This window comes from Diabrotica virgifera, chromosome 8, assembly GCF_917563875.1.
Source record: "Diabrotica virgifera virgifera chromosome 8, PGI_DIABVI_V3a".
NCBI classification, from domain to species: Eukaryota; Metazoa; Arthropoda; class Insecta; order Coleoptera; family Chrysomelidae; genus Diabrotica; species Diabrotica virgifera.
The window spans coordinates 155,933,238-155,959,377 of NC_065450.1; the positions used below are offsets into that span (position 1 = coordinate 155,933,238).

General features: G+C 33.9%; 1 protein-coding gene across 1 annotated transcript in view; it reads left to right on the forward strand.

The window, feature by feature from the left end:
• The window catches only part of LOC126889704 (GTP-binding protein Rit1-like), a 67,356-nt gene that overhangs the window by 4,690 nt on the left and 36,526 nt on the right, over positions 1-26,140 (forward strand). The window contains exon 2 of the mRNA XM_050658235.1: positions 16,508-16,564. Coding sequence (XP_050514192.1) covers positions 16,508-16,564 — 57 coding nt within the window. The remainder of the gene's footprint in view (positions 1-16,507; positions 16,565-26,140) is intronic.

The window sequence follows — 26,140 nt, forward strand, 5'->3', positions numbered from 1 at the left end:
CTAGAAAAAGCGATGAGAAATTTGAAAGTGTTTCTCAAGTAATAAAAGACGTTTGTAGACAGACCGACGAGAAATTTGAAGAAGTTTCCAGAACATTCGATAAGATACAGAAAAGTGTAGACGACAATAAAGAAATGCTAGAAGAGAAGATCAAACAACTAGAGAGCATGATAACTGATACAAAAGTACAACCATCAGTTAATGCAGTAGCTTTAGATCTTGTAGTGAAAGATGAACTACCGAGAGACGAAACGTCGCATAATATGAGATTCAAATTACCACCATTCGATGGAAAGTCCTCTTGGTCCATATATCTTAGACAATTTGAAGCTATTGCGACCGCCAATCATTGGACCGAACAGGAAAAGGCTGTTTCCTTGACTGCTGCTTTGCGAGGTGATGCTGCAGATATATTAAGATCAATTCCTAAGGGTCAAGAAAATTGTTACCAGACCTTGTTCACTCGTCTAGAAAAACGCTATGGAGATGCCCATCTACAACAAGTATACAAAGCACAACTGCGAAGTAGAAGTCAACGAGCAAGTGAGAATCTGCAAGAATTTGAAGCAGATGTGGCTCGTGTGGTGCGGTTGGCTTATCCAGAGGTGCCAGACAGCGTTTTAGAAGAAATTGCAGTAGATACCTTCGTCAATGGGCTGAAAGATAATGAACTACAGAAAGCTTTACGACTAGCAAGGCCGAAAGTTTTAGATGAAGCACTTGCTATTGCCTTGGAACACGAAGCAGCTAGCCAAGCTTCACGAAACAATCGAGTAATAACCGTGGAAAAAGGCGATAAGAGAAAAGATGAACGTTTGGTGGAAATGGTACGGAGGGTGATTCGTGACACGATGCCGAAGAGACGCATGAAGAGGGCTGGAAGAGTTGGTTCAAATACAGATGCTTCCTCGATACGGCCATGCAGTGAAAGTTGTAATCACCGGCTTAAAGTAGATGAACAGCTTTGCCCTGTGAGACGAACTACCGTCGTTAATGAGCAATGGCAGCCACAACAGTTACAAGAAGCCCAAGAAGACGATCCATGTATAAAAAGAGTATTGGATTGGATGCGTCGAGGTGAGAGACCTAGTTGGCAAAACATTAGTGCATGTAGTCCGGAAGTCAAGGCCTACTGGAGCCAATGGAATTGCCTGATACTAAAAGATGATCTTCTGTACAGAACCTTTGAGAACGATGATGGTACAGAATCTAAGCTTCAGTTGATTGTACCTAAAAGTAAAGTGTCAGAAGTATTGCGTCAGTTGCATGACGGTACATCAGGTGGACACTTTGGTATTACGAAGACTCTGCAAAAGGTTCGAGAACGGTTCTATTGGGTGAACTGTAAAGATGATGTAAGAAGATGGTGCCAGAAATGTGAACTGTGTGCATCCGGTAATGGTCCAGTTGGTAAAAAGAGAGCACCCATGAGACAGTACAATGTTGGCAGTCCTATGGAAAGAGTAGCAATCGACATTGCAGGTCCATTTCCAGAAACTGATGCTGGAAATAAATACATCCTGGTAGCCATGGATTATTTTACGAAATGGACCGAGGCCTATGCATTACCAAATCAAGAAGCTGCTACCGTTGCAGAGGTACTTGTTAAAGAATTCTTCAGCCGATTTAGTGTTCCCTTGGAGATCCACTCCGACCAAGGGCGAAACTTTGAGTCAGCTCTTTTCCAAAACGTTTGCAAATTGATTGGTGTCAATAAGACCAGAACAACACCCCTGCATCCTCAATCAGATGGGATGGTCGAGAGGATGAACCGAACGATGGGTAAACACTTGTCCAAAGTTGTATCTGAACATCGGCGAGATTGGGACCAACACATTCATTTATTCCTGATGGCCTACCGCTCGGCCGTGAATGAAACTACAGGTCAAACACCAACCTGCCTGATGTTGGGTCGTGAAGTTCGTTTGCCCTGCGACCTAGAGTTTGGCTGCAGACCTTCCGAGGAATATGTTGCAGGCGAAGACTACGTTGACCGCCTGAAATTACGAATGAACAACATTCATGAACTTGCCCGACAACACATCCAGATAGCCAGTGACAGAATGAAAGATCAATATGATTCTCGATGCAAGAATGAAAGCTTCGAAGTAGGTGATCTTGTCTGGCTTTATAATCCGCAACGTCGTCGAGGCTTATGTCCTAAACTGCAAAGACAATGGGAAGGTCCATATGAAGTTAAGAAGAAAATAAATGACGTAATATATAGAATTAAGAAGTTGCCAAACGGTAAACCAAAAGTTATTCACATAAATCGTCTTGCACCATATGCTGGCTCAAATGAAACAGAAGAAGCACGAGTCCTCCAACAGGAGATGAAAGATGTCGCACAGCCAAGTTTTAATCAATTTATGTCAAATTACGCAGCGAGAAAGAGTGCTAGATTCGGCGTGACCACAGAAGTTCAGCAAGATCTGTTTGGTGTTCCAGAAAACGTCTCTCTGGCCCACTGTGTTGCCCAAGACCTCGAGATGACTAAAGGAATATCGTCCGTATTCAATAGAAAGTTCGGCCGCCTGGACGAGTTAAGAAATCAGCAGCCTAAAATTGGAAGAGTACTGCGATTGGAAGATGGTCCTCGATCTTTGCTGTATATGGTGACCAGAAAGTCTTATACGGACACGCCAAGCTACGAGAACATATGGCGTGCTCTAACTAATTTGAAGAAAATCGTGTGTAATTATGACATCAAAAATTTGGCTTTACCAAAAATAGGCCATGCAGTAGAAAATCTGGATTGGAAGATTGTGAGAAGCATGCTTGAAGTGGTCTTCAGAGGAACTGGTGTACAAATCACTGTGTGTTGCATGAACCCGAAGATGTCGTACCCTTCAAAGACAGTAGACTGTTATTTCTTCTTGAAGGGTGTATGCAGAGCTGGAGAGTCGTGTAGATTCCGCCATCCTGGGCCTTCATTTAGAGTTGCTGATCGAGACGCTCAGATCTTAAGAGGGGAGCAGTGTAGCGGAAGAGAAATCTTGGCCGATCCCCGTATAACAGTAAACACCTCGAGAATGACGTAATCGGATGTGCTAGGCCTCGCCGGAGAATTCTGGAAGGTACGTCACGTAGGCGGAACAAGCCGATAGCTCGAGATGGGAGTCGATTGTTCCAGAATAACAACTGGGTATAAATACGGGCATATTTTGTGAATAAGTTTAGTGTATAAGATAAATTCGTCTGTAACTTATATAAATAAAGTCGTATATAAATACCCGAACGCTCGTTTTTGTTACAATATGTACTTATATTACGACTTATAGTAATATAATCCTGGGGTATCTTGTCCACCACCGTAAATAACAAATAATAAAATGTAAATTACGATCTTTCCAGAACGCCGATTATAACGAAACTAAAACCAAATTGTAAAGCACATTCCAGTGATAGGTTAGAAAAATAAGCAAGGTCAAAAATTAAATTTTTAAATATATTTCCAGTAGAATTCTTATATCTGGCGTACAAAGTATGCCAGCGCGTGTAGTTAAAGGTTAAAATATGATTTTTTAAATTTAATTTTGTTATGTAATGTTAATGTTATACATTAACTATATTATATTTAATAATAAACACAAATAAAACATTTGAAAATATTACATGTTTATATACTTTTTAATAATGTGTTGAACTTCTGACCTTAATCAGATGGAAAATATTTGGGAGCTTTTAAAACGAGAAATTTCTGATGAAAAGGTCACTAACGAAATTGTTTTGATTAAAGGACTAACATATCATTGAAACCACAATGACAAATTGAAGCAAAAAAAATTAATTGCATTCAAAATATGCCAATACGGATACAAGCGGTAATCAAATTTAAAGGTGCCGAAAAACCGCTTATCCGAACCCCAACTCCTCGTGTAAAAACTTGATTGAAAATGCCTAAACGTAAGCGTATTTTCTGTTCTATGGAAAATAAACACGAGATTTACAAACGGTTAGAGGGAGGTGAATCTGCAACCAATTTATCCAATGAATACAAAGTTGGTAGACTGGTAAGACGAATAAAAAACAAAAGACGGGCATTAGTAACTTTATGTTCTGGCTTAATTCGTCTGACGGATCCACAAATCGTAATACTATAACACTTGCCTTAAACACGCGATGTGGATGATGCTATATATAAGAGGTATACTAAAAAAACCGGGGGAGAACCTATTTTTCCTTCCTAGATCCCAGAGAGTTTTAACTTTGTTGCATGTAGTTTGTTATGCCAAACTGACACCGAAAATCAAATTTCATATTTTTTAATCCATTCTGAAATACTTTGCCATATACATGGTTAAAAAACACGTAACTCAGCTGCTCGTAAATTGAAGATTTTTAATGCTTAAAAAATCTTCATGTTGTTGCAAATACATCACTTTTTTGTTTAATTTCTATCCTATTTGTCACTAAAGATATGCATGTATGTATGTAAGTATGTAAAGATTTATGTAAATAAGGATTTCATTCGCCTATGGATAAATAGTGTTGCTATATCAATACAGTTCGATTATCCGAAAAAATCGATTTTCCGAATACCCCTGTCCCCCAATTAGTTCGGATAATCGACGCTCTACTGTATTGAAAAAATAAAAATATGTGATATTTTTAAATGTTTTATTGGTGTTTATTATTAAATATAATACATTTAATAATAAACAGCAATAAATCATTTGAAAACATCACATATTTGTATTTTTTTAATATTTTGCTGAGCCCCCTCTAACTTTGATTACCGCTAGTACCCGTCTTGGCATACTTTAAATCCAGTTAATTTTTTTTGCTTAAATTTTTCATTGTGGTTTCAACGATATATTAGTTCTTTTCTCAAAACAATTTCGTTAGTGACCTTTTCATTGGAAATATCTTGTTTTAAAAGCTCCCAAATATTTTCCATCCAATTAGGGTCATAAGTTGAACAAAATATTAAAAAAATATAAATATGTAATATTTTCAAATATTTTATTGCTGTTTATTATTAAATATATTTTAGTTACTGCATAAACTTAACATTGCATAATAAAATTAAATTTAAAAATCATATTTTAAACAAAACGTACCTAGTGGAATAGTTGATTTTTGTAAAAATTCATAGGTGGTCATAATAATATGGCCAGGGACTGTACATGATAATTGTGAAAGTATCCGAAGTAAGAAACTAATATTTCATCAATAGAACGTCAAAATGATTAGCAAAATATTTAAAAACTCAATTACAATTTAATTACCTTTTTGCATTGTAAATATTACAGGATAAAAATTAAATAATAAATTTAAAAATTTCCGGCGGAAGTCGCATTAGTAATCTGCTATGGTTTATTTTTTAACCAGGAGGAGTAAACTAAAAAGACAGATTCACACCCAAGAAAGTCACTAGAAAAATAACCAAATACATCTTCTTTTTTGGTTGATCATGTCGGCCCTCAACGGTAATCCATAAATATGTATTATATTATATCAATACGTCCCTGAAGACTTTTTCTATCTGTGATTGTAAACATGTGCACATGGGCTCCAGAAAATATGTGATTTTATTGTGAAATACGTTAAACTTAGAGGAGAAACTTATACCTATCAAAAGGAAAATTCCAGGACTTTCTTATGAAAGGTTGAGCTCAAAAATATAATAAGATTTGACATCAATATTGTAAATATTAAGCAAGTATTAAATTGATAGTAATTAAGGAAGACTGATAACAACTGACTAAAAACTGATCTGACTTTTTTTGTGTCATTACCAATTTATTTGAAGATAATTAGAATTAGGCCAGGAGTTGAGGTGACTGATTATTAAGATATTAAGACATTATATTTGGAAGATGGCAAGTGTGTGCATTTGTTTTTATTGTGACCGGGAGGTTAAACCAAAGCAAATTTCCATTGAGTGTATCACTTGTTGCTCATGGGCCCATAAGGGATGCACGGGTTTGACTGAAAGTGAATATGAAAAAATCTGTGCTGACTTTCGCAAAACTAAATCGCATAACTGGGAATGTAAAGTATGCAAAGAGACGGTGGTGAAGAGATTATCTTTGAATTCTGCTTCAAATAGCCGGAAAAATTCGGTATCAAAAGAAAGTGCTGACAATGGAAAACAGGTGCCCAATGCTGATTTTTCAAGTCTACTGTGCAATACTATGGATGCTGTAGAGAGTGAAACTGCAATCAAGGATGAAATAAATAATTTATTAAAGAAAAGTACCACTACCAATAAAGATGTACTAGTAGTTATTGTTCACATAATTAACCTATTGTTAAATCAGAGGACTGAAGTGCAGGCACCAATAGAAACAATTAAAGCGTCTGTAAAATCTAATGAGGCGAAACTTGAAACTTTAGAAAAGAAACTTGAAGGGTTACAAGAAAAAATTGAAACCATGTGTGGAAATGGAAGTGAAGAGATAAGAAATCAAAGTGTACCTATTATCAAAGATGAGCAAGATATGTTCCTGGAATTAGAAGATAGAAGTAGTCGATCTAAAAATATACTAATCTATAATGTTGATGAGAGCCAATCTAAGGTTACTAATGAGAGAATAGATCATGACAAGGCAAATACTCGAGAAGTACTAACGAAACTGGAGGTTGGAGCAACTGAGTTTAAGGTTTTGAGAGTAGGACGTGGTAACACCACGGTTTTGAGTGACAGGACAAGACCACTTAAGGTAATTTTTCAAAATAATACCACAGTGATTGCATGTCTTAAAAACAAACATAAGTTGAAGCCATCGAGCATATTGATTAACCCTTTGACTGCGGGAACCGCATATTTGCGTAGTTTCAGTTCAGTAGTAATGATACTGAAATTTTGTTTTGTGACGAGTTTAATTTCTTAGGATTAGGTCAATATAATTATTTTAAAAACCAGTATGACTCAATTCTTGATCTGTGTTTCTCTGATACTTATTTAAATCTAAAAAAATCATCCCTCTATCCCTATCATCCCTCACTTGAAGCATTAATATTATTTGATAATCAATATATCAGTTTGGAAACTAATATTTATTATAACTTTCACAAGGCGGATTATGGTGCCTTGAATAATTATTTGCTTCAGATCAATTGGATTGAGTTGTAGTGTTTAGAGGATGTAAATGACATTTTAGATGCTTTTTATTCCATTATTTGGAACGCAATTGAACTTTTTGTACCAAAGATATCTGTAAAAAGATCGAATTTTCCTGTTTGGTTCTCATCTGAACTTAAGAGTAAAGTCATTGCCAAAAAGATTGCGCATAAAAAATATAAAACTACAAATAAGTATCACCACTATATTGAATTTAAAAATTTGAGAGAAGAATGCTCATCACTCACTGAGCAGTCTTACAATGCTTACTTTCAAAGATGGAAGTGAGAATAAATGAGAACGCTGGTGAATTTTGGAAGTTCATCAAAAATAAAACCAACGGACATGGTGCTCTCCGTGGCTCTATGTTTCTAGGTGAGGAAAGTGAGAATGACAAACAAAAAATAACAGAGTTGTTTGCGAAACATTTTGGTACTGTATACAGCACTTTTAATGGTAAATTTCTGGATAACCTGGAGAGTAATGAAATTTTCTCACAACAGCTGGAGGTGGAAATTAGTAACCTCGAAGTCACTTTCGACAATTTACTGAATGTGTTGTTGTCATTAAATGTCAATAAAGGGGCTGGCCCTGATTTGATACCGAATTTGTTCCTAAGAGAAAGTGCAGTGTCCTTGTGTGAACCATTAGTATATGTTCTTAATAAATCTCTCCAGACGGGAATTTTCCCGAACAGATGGAAACATTCCTTTGTGTGTCCTATTTTCAAGGCAGGAGATCATAGTGATATCAAAAATTATCGGCCAGTTTGTATTCAGTTATCCTTATAGTCCTGTCGCCAGGGGGGGTACAACGGCCTCCTTAATTCAGATGGACTTACCCAAGTTTTTTTTATATATTTTGACCCGTAAAATACGAATTTTTTGGGTAACAGTTGATTCGGATGTCGATAAGATTGTTAAAGACAAAGAACTTGAGGAATTACATAACAGCGATTTCTCGCAAAACAAAACATATTTTTGTATTTCTTGGGTCATTTTAAGCAAAAAATATTCCTACAAGTTTTTTCGTAGAATGCATAGTTTTCGAGATAACCGCGGTTGAACTTTCAAAAAATCGAAAAATTGCAATTTTTGAACCCGAATAACTTTTGATTTAAAAATAAAGTAGCAATTCCGCTTACCGCATTTGAAAGTTTAAGTCAAATTATATCGGTTTTGATTCTTTTCATTGCTAACAATTAATTTTTTTATTGTTAAAGAAAGCTATAAGCACATAGTGTTTCTCATGCCTAATACATGCGTTTTAACGCATGCTACGTAGAAATTGCCTCGCTTGCACTTGTAGCTACTCTACCTACTCGTTCGATTTTAAATGAGAAATCATTGAAAACATCACTCACGCACTAGGTGTTTATAGCTTTGTTTAACAATAAAATAATAAATTTTTAGCAATGCAAATAATCAAAACCGATATAATTTGACTTAAACTTTCAAATGCGGTAAGCAGAATTGCTATTTTATTTTTTAATCAAAAGTTATTCAAGTTCAAAAATTGCAATTTTTCGATTTTTTGAAAGTTCAACCGCGGTTATCTCGAAAACTATGCATCCTACGAAAAAACTTGTCAGAGCATTTTTTGCCTAGAATGACCCAAAAAATACAAAAAGATGTTTTGTTTTACCAGAAATCACTGTTATGTAATTCCTCAAGTTCTTTGTCTATAACAATCTTATCGACATCCGGATCAACTGTTACCCAAAAAATTCGTATTCTGCGGGTCAAAATATATAAAAAAAACTTGGGTAAGTCCATCTGAATTAAGGAGGCCGTTGTACCCCCCCTGGCGACAGGACTATTATCTAAAGTATTTGAAAAAATGGTTTTGCCAAGTTTGGATAATTGTTTTAGGAACATTATTACGGACAACCAACATGGATTTGTAGGCGGACGTTCTACTCTCACTAACCTCTTTTTGTATATCGATAGTATAGGTACAGCAATGGATGAGGGTTACGAGGTGCACTCTATATACACCGATTTCAGTAAGGCCTTTGACCTACTAGATCATAATGTCTTAATTACAAAGCTGAGAAACTTTGGTATCACTGGTTCTTTATTAGCTTGGTTTACTTCGTATTTGCAAGGAAGAACATTGCAAGTAAGATCAGCAGGATGTGTTTCTAACGGATTTGAAGCCGTGTCAGGGGTTCCGCAGGGTTCCCATTTGGGTCCTAAGCTTTTTCTGTTGTTGGTAAATGATATTGGTAGGAACTTTAAATCTGAATATCTGATATTTGCAGACGACTTAAAGATATTTAAATGCATTAGGTCAGAATCTGATTGTGAGGGTTTGCAGAGAGACTTGGATTCTTTAGTACATTGGTGCCAGGAAAATAATCTTAGATTGAATGCTTCGAAATGCTCATATATTATTTTTTCACGTAATAAGACCATCAGTGATTTTAAATACAAGATAGGAGATGTGGATTTATCTAGGGTTCAGGTAATTAAGAATTTAGGTGTGTTACTGGATAGTAAGCTAAGTTTCGTGGACCATTATGATGCCATTATTGCGCGTGCTAATCGGACATTAGGGTTAGTCATCTAGTCCTGTCGCCAGGGGGGGTACAACGGCCTCGTTAATTCAGATGGACTTACCCAAGTTTTTTTTATGTATTTTGACCCGTAGAACACGAATTTTTTGGGTAACAGTTGATCCGGATGTCGATAAGATTGTTATAGACCAAGAACTTGAGGAATCAAATAACAGCGATTTTTGGCAAAACAAAACAATATTTTGTATTTTTTGGGTCATTTTAAGCAAAAAATATTTCTACAAGTTTTTTAGTAGGATGCACAGTTTTCGAGGTAAACGCGGTTGAACTTTCAAAAAATCGAAAAACTGCAATTTTTAAACCCGAATAACTTTTGATTAAAAAATAAAATAGCAATTCTGCTTAGCGCCTTTGAAAGTTCAAGTCAAATTATGTCGGTTTTGATTATTTGCATTGCTACGAATTTATTGTGTTATTGTTAAACAAAGCTACAAACAACTAGTGCGTGAGTGATGTTTCTATGATTTCTCATTTAAAATCGAACGAGTAGGTAGAATAGGTACTAGTGCAATCAAGACTATTTCTACGTTACATGCGTTAAAACGCATGTAAAAGCACGGGAAACCCTACGTGTTTATAGCTTTGTTAAACAATAAAAAAATAAATTTTTACCAATGCAAATAATCAAAACCGATATAATTTGACTCAAACTTTCAAATGCGGTAAGCAGACTTGCTATTTTATTTTTTAATCAAAAGTTATTCGGGTTCAAAAATTGCAATTTTTCGATTTTTTTAAAGTTCAACCGCGTTTATCTCGAAAACTGTGCATCCTACGAAAAAACTTGTAGAAATATTTTTTACTTAAAATGGCCCAAAAAATACAAAATATTGTTTTGTTTTGCCAAAAATCGCTGTTATTTGATTCCTCAAGTTCTTGGTCTATAACAATCTTATCGACATCCGGATCAACTGTTACCCAAAAAATTCGTGTTCTACGGGTCAAAATACATAAAAAAAACTTGAGTAAGTCCATCTGAATTAACGAGGCCGTTGTACCCCCCCTGGCGACAGGACTAATCAGAATGTCATATGATTTTAATAATTTGTTTGTAATTGTGAGATTGTTTTTGAGTTATGTTCGTTCATTACTAGAGTATTGTTCAGTGATTTGGAGTCCAAGTTATGAGAATCACAAATATCGAATTGAATCGATTCAAAATAAATTCGTTAGATATCTGCGGTATAGATTAGGTACTAGAGGAATGCAATTGAATTCCAGTCAGGTCATGCAGATGTTTCATTTGCACCGTCTAGAGGATCGCAGGCGATACTTTGACCTTAATTTCGTGTTTAAGGTGTTATATGGTATTATTGTTGCACCTAGCATTCTGGGTCGAATAGATTTTTATATTCCAGCTAGGAATTTGAGAAGATGTCCCTTGCTATCCGCTAGATCGTGCAATACACGTCATGCAGAAAATATGCCTTTAAATAGAATTGTTTCTAGTGTAAATGAGTTTCCAAATATAGACTTTATGGGAGTCACACTAAATGCTTTTAAAAGGACTATTTCACGTGAATTATTTTAATTTGATTTAAATTTTTTTTTTTGATGTCGTTAGTTTAATTGTAAGTAATGTAAGTTAACTTGTGTTCAATGTTTAATTTTGCCTTCTAATTGTAATTGTAAAATGGAGTTTTCCGTCAATAAATATTAATTTAATTTAATTTAAAGAGTTCTAAAAACAACTTCTTTTTATATCAAATCAGACTAAAAATCTAAAAATTAAAGAAATAACACAGAAAACACAAAAAATCGCCGATATAACTGAATTAACCTATGAAATGCCAAAAGTGTCCAAACTTGATAAATGTCATTAGTGTCAAAATTTTATAACAGTGGAGTAAACTTGCCTGCGGTTGGACCAATTACAAACAAGCATTACAGAGCGGTAAATTTGAATCACTCCTCTTGGTTTAAAAACAAACTATAGTTAGCAACACCAGCGAAGCTCAGAGCATATAATCCATTTATACAAATTAAACGAAACAAGTTATGGTATATTTCTATCATCATCATCATTTCTATAAGTTTACATTAATAGAAATCTTCAAATATTACTTCTAAGTGTATAATAAATATAAAATATGTCTAGTGGCTGTAATTCCAGGGTACTTGGCTAAACCATTCTAAAACTGAACAGACTTACGACTTAAATATTTTGTATTGGTATTATGTGATGTTACTTGCTAGGACTTGGATCCTCGGATGACACATCAGGATGTATACTGTACGAACCATAGAGAACTTGCAAAAGACTTAAATTTCCGAAAATGTCTTATCTGGGACATATACTGACGGGAAATTGATATAGAATACTACAACTGATCCTAAAAGACAAAATAGAGGGCTGTAGAAGTGTAGGAAAAAAACAAGTTTCTTGGTTAAAAAACATTGTTATGACTGAACTCAGACATTAACCTTTAACTACCAGCGCATCAATTTTTAACATAAGTACACGCCTGGTGTACTTTCTACCCCACTTAAAAACAGCGGTTTTGTTTTTGAAAAAATACACTTAGTTGTTTGTTATAAACCTTATTTGGCATCAGCGAATACTTGGAGTTCCTTCTCAGTAAGTCGATTGGGATTTTTAACTGGAATCTGATCCATTGAAAAATAAAATTACCTACTAATAAAAAAATTTTTGAAATATGATTTTTTACATGAGAAAAAGTATTGTTTATACAGAAAAATATATTTTGTGCTATAATGACTAAAAAAAAATTGGAAGATGTACTTACATTAGGTACTACAATCGTGGCATATTTTGTACACCACCGGAAACAACAAATAATAAATAAACAATACTTACGACATTCTCAGAACGCCGATTCTAACGAAACTAAAACCAGTTGTAAAGCACATTCCAGTGTTAGGTTAGATAGATAAACTAGGTCAAAAATTAAATTTTTAAATTATTAACAGTAGAATTCTTATATCAGGCGTACAAAATACGCCAACGCGTGTAGTTAAAGGTTAAATATTGTAGAAGATCAAGAAGCCGTTGCAATGGTGATCGCCAACGTCAGATAATTCTAATAGGGGGCCACATAATGCTAAAGAGTGCTATTGCTTGGGAAGGACATACCAAACTTGTGGAGGTGAATGGTCAAATGACAGCTGTCATGTGCATTGAAAACATTATGAAAGATCAAGTTTTGCCATTTTCTACTACTGCATGATACACACATCCTCATGTCGCTAGAATAGTAAATCTTGCCTTTAATGAGGTTCAATGTGAAAGATCATAGTGACCACCATATAGCCCGGATTTAAATCCTATCGAGCATTTGTTGGATACTTTAAAATGTCACATTCAGAAAAGAAACCCTGTTTCTATGCGACATGCAGAGCTAAGGATTGCAGATGAGAAGAGTAGACTTTAATTCCTCAAGTATATATTCAAGATTTAAGTCAAAGCATTCCAAGACGGTTACAAGCAATAGTCAAACTCAAGGAGGGAAAACATTAAAATATGACATCTTACATAAAACTTAGTTTCAAGCTATTTTTTGTTTACATTACACAAATTTCAGTGTTTAATTTCTTAAAATTATTTACTAAAAATGACTTTCATTTTTATATTTATTCACATAACCCCTTAACCCTTAAACGCCTAAGGGTGGGTAAAAAATGTCCACCTAATGCGTATTCCCTTGTAACATATTTATTACGTGCTGAAAAATTAAAAAAAATTATTTATTGTTAAAAAGACAGCCCTTTATCGAATGTTAATTTGGTTCTACCGATATTATTGAAAATAAAAGTAGCATCTTGAGTTAAATATGGGTGGGCATAAAAAGTACACCCTTGGTAAAACTTTTTCCTAAAGGTTTGTATATAATTTCTTGTCGGTAGGAAGATAATCCATATAATTATCGACGTATAATTACATAATCTACATAATTATCGGCCAATCAGGAGGCTGAAAGGAAGAATGTGGAGAAAATCGACAAATCTGAATTACAGGCTTTTACTGGTATGTTAATTTTGATGTACATGGTAATTTTGTTGTAAGGTTTGTAAATTGTTTATATTAATATTTTAGAAGATGCTGTGTTTATTAAGCATAAGATTCTTAAGTCTAATCCATTTCTAGTCCAGTCATTAACGGTAAAATATTGCAAAACCTTTAAATTTTAAAGAACCGCTTGGATTGATATGAAATTTGGCATACACACAGCTAACAAGTCAAAGAAAAAAAGTGATATTGTGCCGATATGTGCTTTTGCCCTGGGGGTGGGTTTCACCCCCTCTTGGGGGTTAAAAAATATTCGTCCAAACAAAGTCAGGAAATGGGTAAACTGGCTAATTTAAAGTAACTTTTGTTCTATAGAGTTTTTTCACTAAGTCAATACTTTTCGAGTTATTTGGCAGTGAATATGTTCATTTTTTCAACAAAATAACCACGCTTTTAGACGGTTTTTCGCAAATAACTCAAATTGTAAGTATTTTGTCGATAAAGCATTCTTAGCAAAGATATAGCCTATAAAAAATTTAAAAAAATAGTGAATATATCACGTTTTTTTATTTAGTAGAAGCAGAGTTATAGCTAATGAAATATAGGTTCATATTCGTCAAATTCCAAGTGGAATATTTTAACGTGAAATAACCGAAAATGAAGCACATTTCGGGGAAAACTCATTTAAACTTATTTAAAGTGTTTAAAAAAAGCTTCATTTTTGTTTTATAAAAAAAATTTCTAGCATCAAAATTAAACAAGTTACGCTCAAAATAAAGTTAGTCCCTTTTGGTTTTGGTAAAAAAATCGAGAAAATCACCCCCTAATTAGTATCTTAAATGAACTTAATCGTAACGACTTCACAAGTTTCTTGACTCGTGTATATATTGTTTATATGATCTGTAAGTTTCATCGGTTCAAAGTCCTTATTATTGAAACGGCTGTAGTTAAAAGGGGTTGAACGAGTCACTGATCACGAATGTATGCAAATTTAGAAACACCAAATCTTGATCAATTTTTGTCTAACAGAAAAACAAAAAAATACATGATATTCAGAAAAGCAAATCTGACTTTTTTTGTATTTCGAGACTTTTGGTATCTCTAACAATTTTTAAGTTATTTTGAAAAAAAGCATATTTTTCAAAATTTAAATTTTTAAAAATTTTACTTTGAAACCAAATTTTTTCAAAAATAAACACTTTGAATCGATGAAACTTACAGATCATATAAACACGATATAAGTAAAATAATTTATGGAGCGGCAACGATTAATTTTATTTAAGTTGCTAATTAGGGGGTGGTCTTCCCGATTTTTTTTTGCAAAAACAAAAGGGACCAACTTTATTTTTAGCGTAACTTGCTTAAATTTAATGCTAGAAACTTTTCGTAAAAACAGAAATAAAGCTTTTTTTAAACACTTTAAAAAAGTTAAAATGGGTTTTCCCCAAAAAGTGCTTAATTTTTTGGATATTTCACGTCGAAATATTCTATTTGAAATTTGGTGAATATGAATCTATATTTCATTGGCTATAACTCTGGTTCTACGAGATCCAGAGACCTAACGCGTACACCATTTTTTTTACTTTTTTATAGGCTATATTTTTGCTAAGAACGGTTTTTTCGACAAAATACTTACTTTTTGAGTTATTTGCGAAAAACCGTCTAAAAATGTGGTTATTTTGTTGAAAAATGAACATATTCACTCGCAAATATCTCGAAAAGTGTTGACTTGGCGAAAAAGCTCTATAGAACAAAAGTTACTTAAAATTAGTCAGTTTACCCATTTCCGGAGTTGTTTTAGACATATATTTTTTCACCCCCAAGAGGGGGTGAAAGTCACCCCCAGGGCAAAAGCACACGTCGGCACAATATCACTATTTTTCTTTGACATGTAAGCTATGCGTATGCCAAATTTCATGTCAATCCAAGCGGTTCTTTAAAATTTAGAGCAAAAACCGTGAAAGAATGGACTATTCCAACAACTCTTAATAAATATATATTAGTTATTTTCGAGGTGGACATTTTTAACCCACCCTTGGGCGTACATGGAACCTAAAAAAGGTTGGGCGTTTAAGGGTTAATGTAAGCGCTCAACTCTGACACGAGCATGCCTTACTGGCAATTTTGTACATGCTTCACTGGGACACGAACAACCATTAAATTTTAATTCTTGAATTTTTTAAGCACTTGGGAAGATGGTATTTGTATAGAAACATATAATTACCTAAATACTGGTAACTAAATGTAGGGTCAGGGGGTAAAACGATGAATGTCAATTTCTGGTCATTTTGCGATTTTTGTGCAATATGTTAGCTTAGAAAGAGTACTATCAACCTGTGAATGACCAAGGGGAAATAATGATGAGAATAGTCTTAAAAACACATCACAAGATTGGACTCAAGGGGAAAAAACAATGAATGTGTAACTTTGTTTCTCATTTTACCGAAAATGCTTCCAGATAGACATTCATCTTTCTTCCCCATGACCCTTCAAATACTTTTTTTTATTGCCCAGCCGGTTTTAAGTCATTGTAAAATGATATTTATTTATCTAATAACTTGCAGTCGGAACCATTGACAATTGATATGAATTGAATTTTGTTGAATTGTCAGAATTTTGTTCTTATACAAAACGGTTTGAAGTGAATCCTGTTTTTTCTTTATTCTTAGAACTTAAGGGGTTAATAAGGGAGAAGGCACAGTGACTTCTTGTTTGTGATCTTCTTCTTGACAGCTCCGATGGTCAATTGAATAGAAACACTGACATTACATAAATCATAAAATAAACGATTCCTTTCAGCTTTCATATTAGTCTCTGTTCTTTATTTTTATTTCTTATATTTAAATGTTACTTTAATTTAAAAACGATTTAAATTCATATTTATTTGTTTTAGCTGTAACCTTGCAATTTGTTAGCCACAGTTTTTTGGACTATCATGATCCAACAATCGGTAAGTCTCTTGTTATTTATTTAATAAGCAGTGTAGTGTAGTCTGTGTTGTCATCTTAGTTAATGTCATATGCATATTATGTCATGTCATTTTAGTCATTCAAACAAAAGAAAACCTCATGCTAATTTCTTTAGCATGGTATATTAAAACCTAGTTTATAAAGGTTTTGCAGTTTCATTACATGCAGTATATATTATGTTACCGTCCAAACCAGATTTCAGGACAAACTAGTTTAGCCTAGGCCAAAATAGTTTGTCCTGAACACGTTAGGATAAACTAGTTTGTCCTAAACGCGATAGGAGCAGAGTATGGGCCGGTTGAACCTGGGAAAATTTTGACGACCGTGGGAAAGAGCGGCATCCTTTGATGTTTGCCGCCACAAAGCCACGCCCACTGACCAATGAGAACGAAGCTCCGCCCACCGACCAATGAGAACGAAGCCCTGCCCACCACAAGCCCCGTCCAGCGACCAATGGGAACACAGCCAGGCCCACGTATGTCACAAAGCCCCGCCCCCAAGATGGCCGCCTCTTCATTTCTTCTGTCTCTTCTTATAATATACAGGATGTAGTCAGAACGTCAAACAAATCGCGTTCGCATGCCCACCTACGTCACAAAGGCCCGCCCCAAGACGACCGCCTGTTCTTCTTCTTTTCATCTATGAAATCTTCTTCTTTTCTGATTATCAATTATTAGTCCTTTCATATTGTTACAGTTCTTCTTCTTCTTATCTGTCAAATGAGACAAAGTTTTTGCTTATCTGCCAAAACGTTGTCTGTCACGTGAGACATAAAAACATTGCCAAAATGGCACTATAGGATCCTGGACACTCCATATAAAAGCATGGAAAACTTTAAGTCCACCTTGGACAGTGGAGTCCTGTGGTGGACATTTAAGTCAACCTTGGACAAAAATTCAATACAAATTAAATGAGTCAATTTTCTGTTAGACATTATAGAGTCTAGCTTGGACTGAGCTATTCTAAAGAAAGTTTTAAGGATTATCGCATTCAAAAAGTGTTTTTATGTTACGAAATAAAGCACCAAGATGTTCGTATTATTTATTTGAAAAATTATAATAGTTCTAGTAATTTTAAAATTGTTACTCTTTGCAGTTCTGCCTTTTTATTTAAACCTATATTCATTAGGTCACTAATTATTTTACGTTTCTGAAGCATTTTTTCTTTGTGTGATTTTCGTTTTCCATCCCATCGCGTTACCCAATATCTGGCGGCTCTTTTAAGTGTCAACGACATCAAAGCTCTTTCGCCAGCGCATATGGCAAAGGACTACGAAGAGTCACCGAGAGAAGGGTATAATTTACTCTTAAATGAGAGTGACTTTTCTCTTCTAGCATGTGCTCCTAATGTAAAATGGTATTCCATTTGCCGTTGTCATTTAGTAGCAGACGACGGAAGTACTGCACACGAACATCTCCATTCATTAATTCACTTTACAAATAGATCTACAATGTTTTTCTTACAAGAAAAAAATACAACGTGCAGAGAAAAGATTACATTCAAAAACTACATTTAGAAAAATTATTTGTTTGGATCATTGTGTTGGTGTGTTAAGATACATTGCCTGTGCTGATGGTCAAAAACCCCTTCGTCGCGATGGAGATGGACTTTTAGGTAAACCTCACTCCCATTACGAGAGAAGAGTATTTAAATCAGAATGGTTACATTCGAGAGGAAAATTCTGTGAAGTATACGCAAAGAAATTTCTAGCCTAGCGAGCAGAGTCGTTAGCAATTTAGAAAAATATACATCAGAGCATGAACTACACGTAAAATCAACCTGGAAGTGTGAAAGAGGAGAGGAAGGTATTAGAAAAAAAGTTGAAGCAAATGAAAAAAGAAGAAAATTTTACAAAACTGAACTAGACCAGGGCACATCTGTAAAAATATTAGTACATTTGGACGTTGAGAGGTGACTCAAATTTTTTTGCAGACATTTCTTGAAAATAACTCAAATAATAAGATTTGAGTTATCCTCCCTCTCAAAAAAGTCCGGAACATTGTTTAAATAATCAAAATGTCAAAAAATGAAGGAAAAATTCGATGTTTTTCTTCGTTTTTTGATTATAACTTTAAAAGTATTCATTTCCAAGAAAATTTTTACTGACAAAAGTTGCGTAATTAAATTTCCTACAATATAGAATTGGTTAAATATTTAGAAAATAGTCACCTTTGTTGCAAAATAGCAATAATTGCGAAAAAACCATACACAAACAAGTATTTGCATTTTACGTTTTTCAACCATTTATGCCACACTTAGGACCTTCATATTTCACCAAGAAAAACTTTATGATACGGTAAAACAATACTGTAAATTTCATTAAGATCGGTGTAATAGATTTTGCAAAATAAATTTTGCAATCCAGCTTTCGCAAAAAAAATTCATTTTTTCAAAATGTTACAGCACTGAAAATAAAGCAGATAGCAAGTTTAAATTTTTTTTGCGTATAGAAGTGTAATGTACCTTTAATATGCAATTTGCAAAATTAAAATCGATTAACTACGACGGCGTTAAGAATTTTTTTAAATAAACATTAATTATTGGTGCTACTCACAGGACAGCGGATAGTTTGTTCTGATTGGGCATTCCAATGACCTTTGATAATTATTGATACATTTTAATTTTTATTTCATTTCGATATAAATAAATAAATTTGTTTATTGCAAAATAAAAACACATACACTATCCTTTGAAATAATACTTTTTTTAGCAAAAACTTTCGTTGTTCATATATTTTAACTTAGAGAATAAAAGTTTATTATTTTTAAACATATGCAATTGTTTAAACAATATTTCACAAACAATAAAATTAGTTTGATTTTTGTGGAATTAAAATATTAAAATACAACAAAATATAGAGTAAGAAAATAATATATTAGATAAAGATAGAAAGAAATTTTGGTGGAAATCAACTTGTGTGAATCGAACACCGCTGTCCTGCGCGTAGCACAAAAATTAATGTTTATTTAAAAAATTTCCTGACGGCCTCGTAGTTAATGGATTTTAATTTTGCAAATTGCAAATGAAAGGTACTGTACACTTTTATAAGCAAAAAGAAATTCAACATGCTATCTGCTTTATTTTCAGTCCTGCGACATTAAAAAAAAACGAATTTTTTTGCGAAAGCTGGATTGCACAATTTATTTTGCAAAATCTATTAAACCGATCTTAATGAAATTTACAGTGTTGTTTAACAATATCATAAAGTTTTTCTGAGTAAAATATGAAGGTCCTAAGTGTAGCATAAATGGTTGACGAACGTAAAATGCGAATACTTGTTTTTGTATGTTTTTTTTTTCGCAATTATTGCTATTTGCAACAAGGGTGGCTATTTTTTAAATTTTTAACCAATTCTATATTGTAGGAAATTTAATTACGCAACTTTTATGTTAGTACAACATTTCTCAGAAATGAATACTTTTAAAGTTATAATCAAAAAACCATAAAAAATATCGAATTTTTCCTTCATATTTTGACATTTTGATTATTTAAACAATGTTCCGGACCATTTTGAGTGGGAGGATAACTCAAATATTATTTGAGTTATTTTTAAACAGATGCGCCCTGGACTAAACGTGGGATGGCGATACGAAAATCATACAAAGAAAAAATGCTTCAGAAACGTAAAATAATGAGTGACCTAATGAATATAGGTTTAAATAAAAAGTCAGAACTGCAAAGAGAAACAATTTTAAAATTACTAGAACTATTATAATTTTTCAAATAAATAATACGAACATCTTGGTGTTTTATTTCTTACTCTATAATGTCTAACAGAAAATTGACTCATTTAATTTGTATTGACACGTTTTATGTCTCACGTGACAGACAACATTTTGGCAGATAAGCAAGAACTTTGTCTCATTTGACAGATAAGAAGAAGAAGAACTGTAACAATACGAAAGGACTAATAATTGATAATCAGAAAAGAAGAAGATTTCACAGATGAAAAGAAGAAGAACAGGCGGTCATCTTGGGCGGGGCTTTGTGACGTAGGTGGGCATGCGAAGGCGATTTGTTTGACTTTCTGACTACATCCTGTATATTATAAGAAGAGACAGAGGAAATGAAGAGGCGGCCATTTTGGGGGGCGGGGCTTTGTGACATACGTAGGCCTGGCTGTGTTCCCATTGATCGTTGGGCGGGGCTTGTGGTGGGCAGGGCTTCGTTCTCATTGGTCGGTGGGCGGGGCTTCGTTCTCATTGGTCAGTGGGCGTGACTTTGTGGCGGCAAACATCAAAGGATGCCGCTCTTTCCCACGGTCGGCAAAATTTTCCCAGGCTCAACCGGCCCATACTCTGCTGATAGGATAAACTAGTTTGGCCTATGGAGCGTTTCACGTTTAGAATAGAACATTGCGGAGATAGCCCCATGTATATACGAGCGATAGCAGCGCAGCGATGCCATGCCGTGTTGACTAGAATGAATCGTATATCGGTAGTCGAGTATCCACCCGTACGCGAGAGGTTTGGCAATACTGATCTCCGTAAGCGTAATGTTCTTAACTTGAAATAAAGATTGGGCCAAACTAGTTTATCTTGATATTAATATGGATACTGCAGGACCCACTAATAATACGGCCTAGTATAAACATTATAGTATACCTACAAAGCCAAAATAAATAGATAAACTGAATAAAATCCTCTGTAATTGGAAAATATTCATTTTTATTAAAACGATAACGAATCGTCGTTTAAATTAATGGACAATTGGCAGTGGTGTCATGGCAAAATTAGCAGTGCGGGAACGCAGTGCCGGGACGCACTGCTAATTTTTGTTTACAAAACCTAAATTCTCTATTATTTTTTTTTCTTTTCTTAACCAGTGCGGGAACGGCGTTCCCACGCGTTCCCACACCATGACATCACTGACAATTGGTAATACAAACAAACATATCATAAAAAATAATAAGTGTTACGAGAAATGTTAAGAAGCTACGAGAGGTTCAGTTGGATCGGGACAAGGTTTTGTCAGATGTACCTGCAACAAAAGCTGTTCCACAAACAGATGCAAGAGCAAGAAGGCAATGATAATCCTCAATTCTAAGTTTCACCAAAACACTCCATGGAAAAATAAATAATGTTTATAATTGAGGTCGGTATGAATATCATTGCTTTTATAAAAAACACTGATTATTTTTTATATGATTGTTTGTATTACCAATAATTGTCCATTAATTTTAACGACGAGTCATAATCATTTACTAAAAATGATCCAATTACAGAATATTTCATTCGGTTTATCTATTTATTTTGATATTGTAGGTATATTGTGAAGGGCTTACTAGATTATCCTGCAGTATCCGCTAATGTCAGGATAAACTAGTTTGTCCTAGGCCAAACTAGTTTATCCTATCGCGTTTGTCTAGTTTTTCCTGAAATCGGGTTTGGCCGGTAACATATACATATAACCAATTTTTGGAAATTCCAGCGAGACGCGTCAAAGATTTTGCTTTCGAATATTTTAAAAACAGAAATTTATGATAGATATGGAGGAATAGGTACATTTAACCAATTATATTGTATTATGTACTTATTACTAATTTAAATAGAATAAATGCATTACTTACTTCCTTTTATAGTTCATAAAAAACCCTTCTTTCACTGCGTCATAGTTTATCGAATTCTCTCCACCACCTTAAGTTGCAAGTGACAGAAAAAAACGAACCTCCTTGATTATTATACATGAACTCAGAAAATTATGTATATGTTGATGGGTAGTTGCGTACTTTCACAATGTCAAGGGGTAAAATTACAATTGTCATTCTAGTTTAGTATATTTTGATAATTTATAGTGAAAATTTTATTTTATATTTATTTATTTTTTCATTAAATTATTTTAAATTAATATTCAGGCAAATATGTAAGTATATGCACATATTTATATTAAATATATACATTTTATATAAATACAGGGTGATTGATTAGTGGGGTAAAGCTCAATAGATCCGCTATAGTAATAGATAGCAATAAAAGTTAATAACAAAAATTGTAGCCAACTTTGAGCTTCACATTACAAAATTAGTTAGAATGTTACAGGTTATTCAATAACACAGTGGCAGACCAAACTTATGTTTTTTAAATGGAACACCCTATATTTTATTTTATATTCGAAATCCTGTTAACTTCTTCATCACAAAAATATGAAGGTTTGTTATGTTATATAGGGTATTTACAAAGTTATAACCAATTTTGTATGAAAATCGTAACAAGTTCAACTCCCTGTATAAATAAAAATAAGCACAACAGCAACGGTTTACTAATACTATATTTTTTATTTATTTTTCAAAATTTTCAAGAATTATTGACATTGCTAATTTTCTTTACATCACATACGGGGTGAGTCAAAACGCAACTACATTATTTTCTAAGTAATGTTAAATGGAACACCCTGTATTTTATATCATTATTGAAAAGTAACATTATCGTACTTTAATTTTTATATAACATTCCCTTTGTCCAAATTTATTAGTTTTCGAGATATTTTCATTTTTCAGAGTAAATTATTTTAGGTGTCTAAATTTATCTAAATTTTAAGTAAGCCATGACTCACGACGATTACTGATTATCAATCCGGTAATCAATGTAACAACGTAGCAAATAAAGAAATAAAAATAATTTATTAGTACTTAATACATTTTACAAAAAAAAAACACAACCACAACATGCAACATTTTTGAAACAATTAAAGACTACTTTTTTATGTAAATGTTATTAGAAATAGTAGATAATAAAAGGTACAAATAATACTAAACAAACTATTTATTTTAACCGAACCGTATTATAATAATATACAAACAAAGAAATTAAGATGTGTCTTTTACAACGTATACTTCGAGACTACTGTAAAAATATCAAAAACAAAACTACTAAAATCGCTTTCACATCCATATGTCTTGTAACACGATACTTTCATGCAATCAATCCTATGTAAGAGTTTTCGACCTAAAAGGTTCGGGGAATTAGCCCGCCCACTTTGACTGCTATGTCCATTTTAACACTAATAAGAATACCATAATTTATAGTTGAATATATTCTAACATCCCCTCGCAACTAAAATTATTTTTGAATTAGTCAAACAGACCCCCTTTACTACTTAAGTACTCTAACTTAACCCTATTCAGCGGCTTAGTCAACATATCAGCTATCATATCCTCGGTAGGACAATACTTAAAGTTAACAACCCCTTTTTCATGCAATTCTTTTACGAAATGGTACTTTGTATCGATATGTTTTGTCCGATTACTGAATTTGTGATTTCCTAAAAGTTTTAGACAGCTTTGATTGTCTTCGTATATAACTATTTCCGGGTCTAAACCCACAAATTCCTTTATAACCTGTTTTATCCAAATTGCCCAATTTATAGGCGAACCCCGTAATAAAAATATATACCCGCTATTGGATTTTCTGTTCCCCTTGTCTTCTGCCCAGTCAGCGTCTGCATAGCCGTATAATGCATTATCTGTTCCTTCTTGTCCTAAAATAAGCTTTTTATATTTAGTTTTCTTTAAATATCTTAACACCCTCTTTGCTTCGTTCCAATCTACTTCTTTTGGATTTTTATTCTGTTGACTTAGTATGGTGACGCTTGCCAATATATCCGGTCTAGTATTTACCGCAATATATAATAAACCACCAATCAGTTGTTGGTATATTTCACTGTTTTTCATCGGCTTCTCTCTGCTAAGCTTATAGTATCCAACATCCAGCGGTATATTGGACTCTTTTGCATCTTTCATCTTAAACTTGTTCAGCAATTTGTCAATATAACTGGCTTGATTTAAACTATATATCCCTTGATCGCACCTTTCAATCTTCATACCTAGATAATTTTGTAATAATCCCAAACTCGTTATTTCAAAATTACATTTTAGATTCTCTTCAAATGTATCAATTACCTGTGTATCCTTTGCTGCTATTAAAATGTCATCCACGTATATAAGTACGTAAACCCTTTCATTATTTATTACCTTGATATATAAACATGTATCAATATTGCTTTTACAAAAATTCTCTTTAGATAAAACTTCATCAAGCTTTTTGTTCCAAGTTCTGGCAGATTGTTTCAAACCATATAAACTTTTATTTAATTTGCAAACACAACTTGTATCCTTTTCTTCAAATCCCTCAGGCTGTTTCATAAAAATTTCTTCTGACAGTTCTCCATTAGAAAGGCTGTTCTTGCATCTATATGCCTTACTATGAGATTTTTTCTCCATGCCTCTGTCAATAAAATTCGAAGAGTAGCTTGCCGCGCAACCGGAGCGAACACTTCATCGTAGTCTACGCCGAACTTTTGGCTAAAACCCCTTGCTACCAGCCGTGCTTTGTACTTCTTCGAGCTTTGATCTTCGCCTGTTTTTAACTTGAATACCCATTTACATGAGACTATATTCTTTCCCTTTGGTGCTTGTATTAAATCCCAAGTTTTATTTTTCCTTAATGACGTGATTTCCTCTTCCATAGCTTGCTTCCATTTTTCACTATCACTTCTTTTAAGCGCTTCTTTAAAGTTTCTAGGTTCTACTTCTTCGAGTTCTGTCAACTTTGCTATGTAGCGCTCAGGTGGAATACCTTTATTTATTCTGCTAGATCTACGATCACCTGAATTCTCTATATCGAGATCTGTATCTAATTGATAGTTAGAATCACCGTCATCGTCATGGGATTCTTCCCAACTTAAGCTCTCATACGTGTTAGATGTGTCCGTAGAATTTTCTATTTCCTCCGTGTTTTCAAAATTTGCAACCTCTCTGTCTTCTACGTCGTTTGGCTCTATTTTTTCCCGTTCCATCATGGACCCAATGGATATTTCCTCACTTTTTGCCTCCTTTTTCTCGACGCATATATTTCTCTTGGAAAACACCACACTACGGCTAATTGTAATACGTTCTGTATCTACATTTAACAATCTATACGCTTTTGATCCATCAGAGTAACCTACAAATATCAGTGACTCACCTTTTGGATCAAATTTATCCTTCATTTTTTCTTTGGGAATGTGGCTATAAACCGTAGACCCAAATATTTGCAAATTCGACACATTCGGTGTTACTTTATGCCACAATTCATAGGGCGTTTTTTCTTTCGACTTAGTAGGTAATCGATTTTGCAAATAATTGGCTGTCACTATCGCTTCCCCCCAAAATTTCTTTGCTAAACCCGCATCGATTAACATACACCTAGCCATTTCAACTAGAGATCGATTCTTTCTTTCTGCAACCCCGTTTTGTTCTGGAGAGTACCCCGCTGTATATTGAATTTTTATACCTTTACCCTTTAAAAATTCCCTTAAATTATTATTTACGTACTCGCCACCCCTATCCGACCTAATTACTTTTGGAACCCTACCTAACTGATTACTCGCAAATTCTATAAACTCTTTTATACATTTTACCGCTTCATTTTTATGATTTAATAAATATATAGTTGTATATCTAGAAAAATCATCAATTAAAGTCAAAATATAACGTTTACCCCCTGGAGTAACAGTCTTCATGGGCCCGCAAATATCCGAATGTAATAAGTCAAGAATATTAAATGTATTGCTATGAGAAA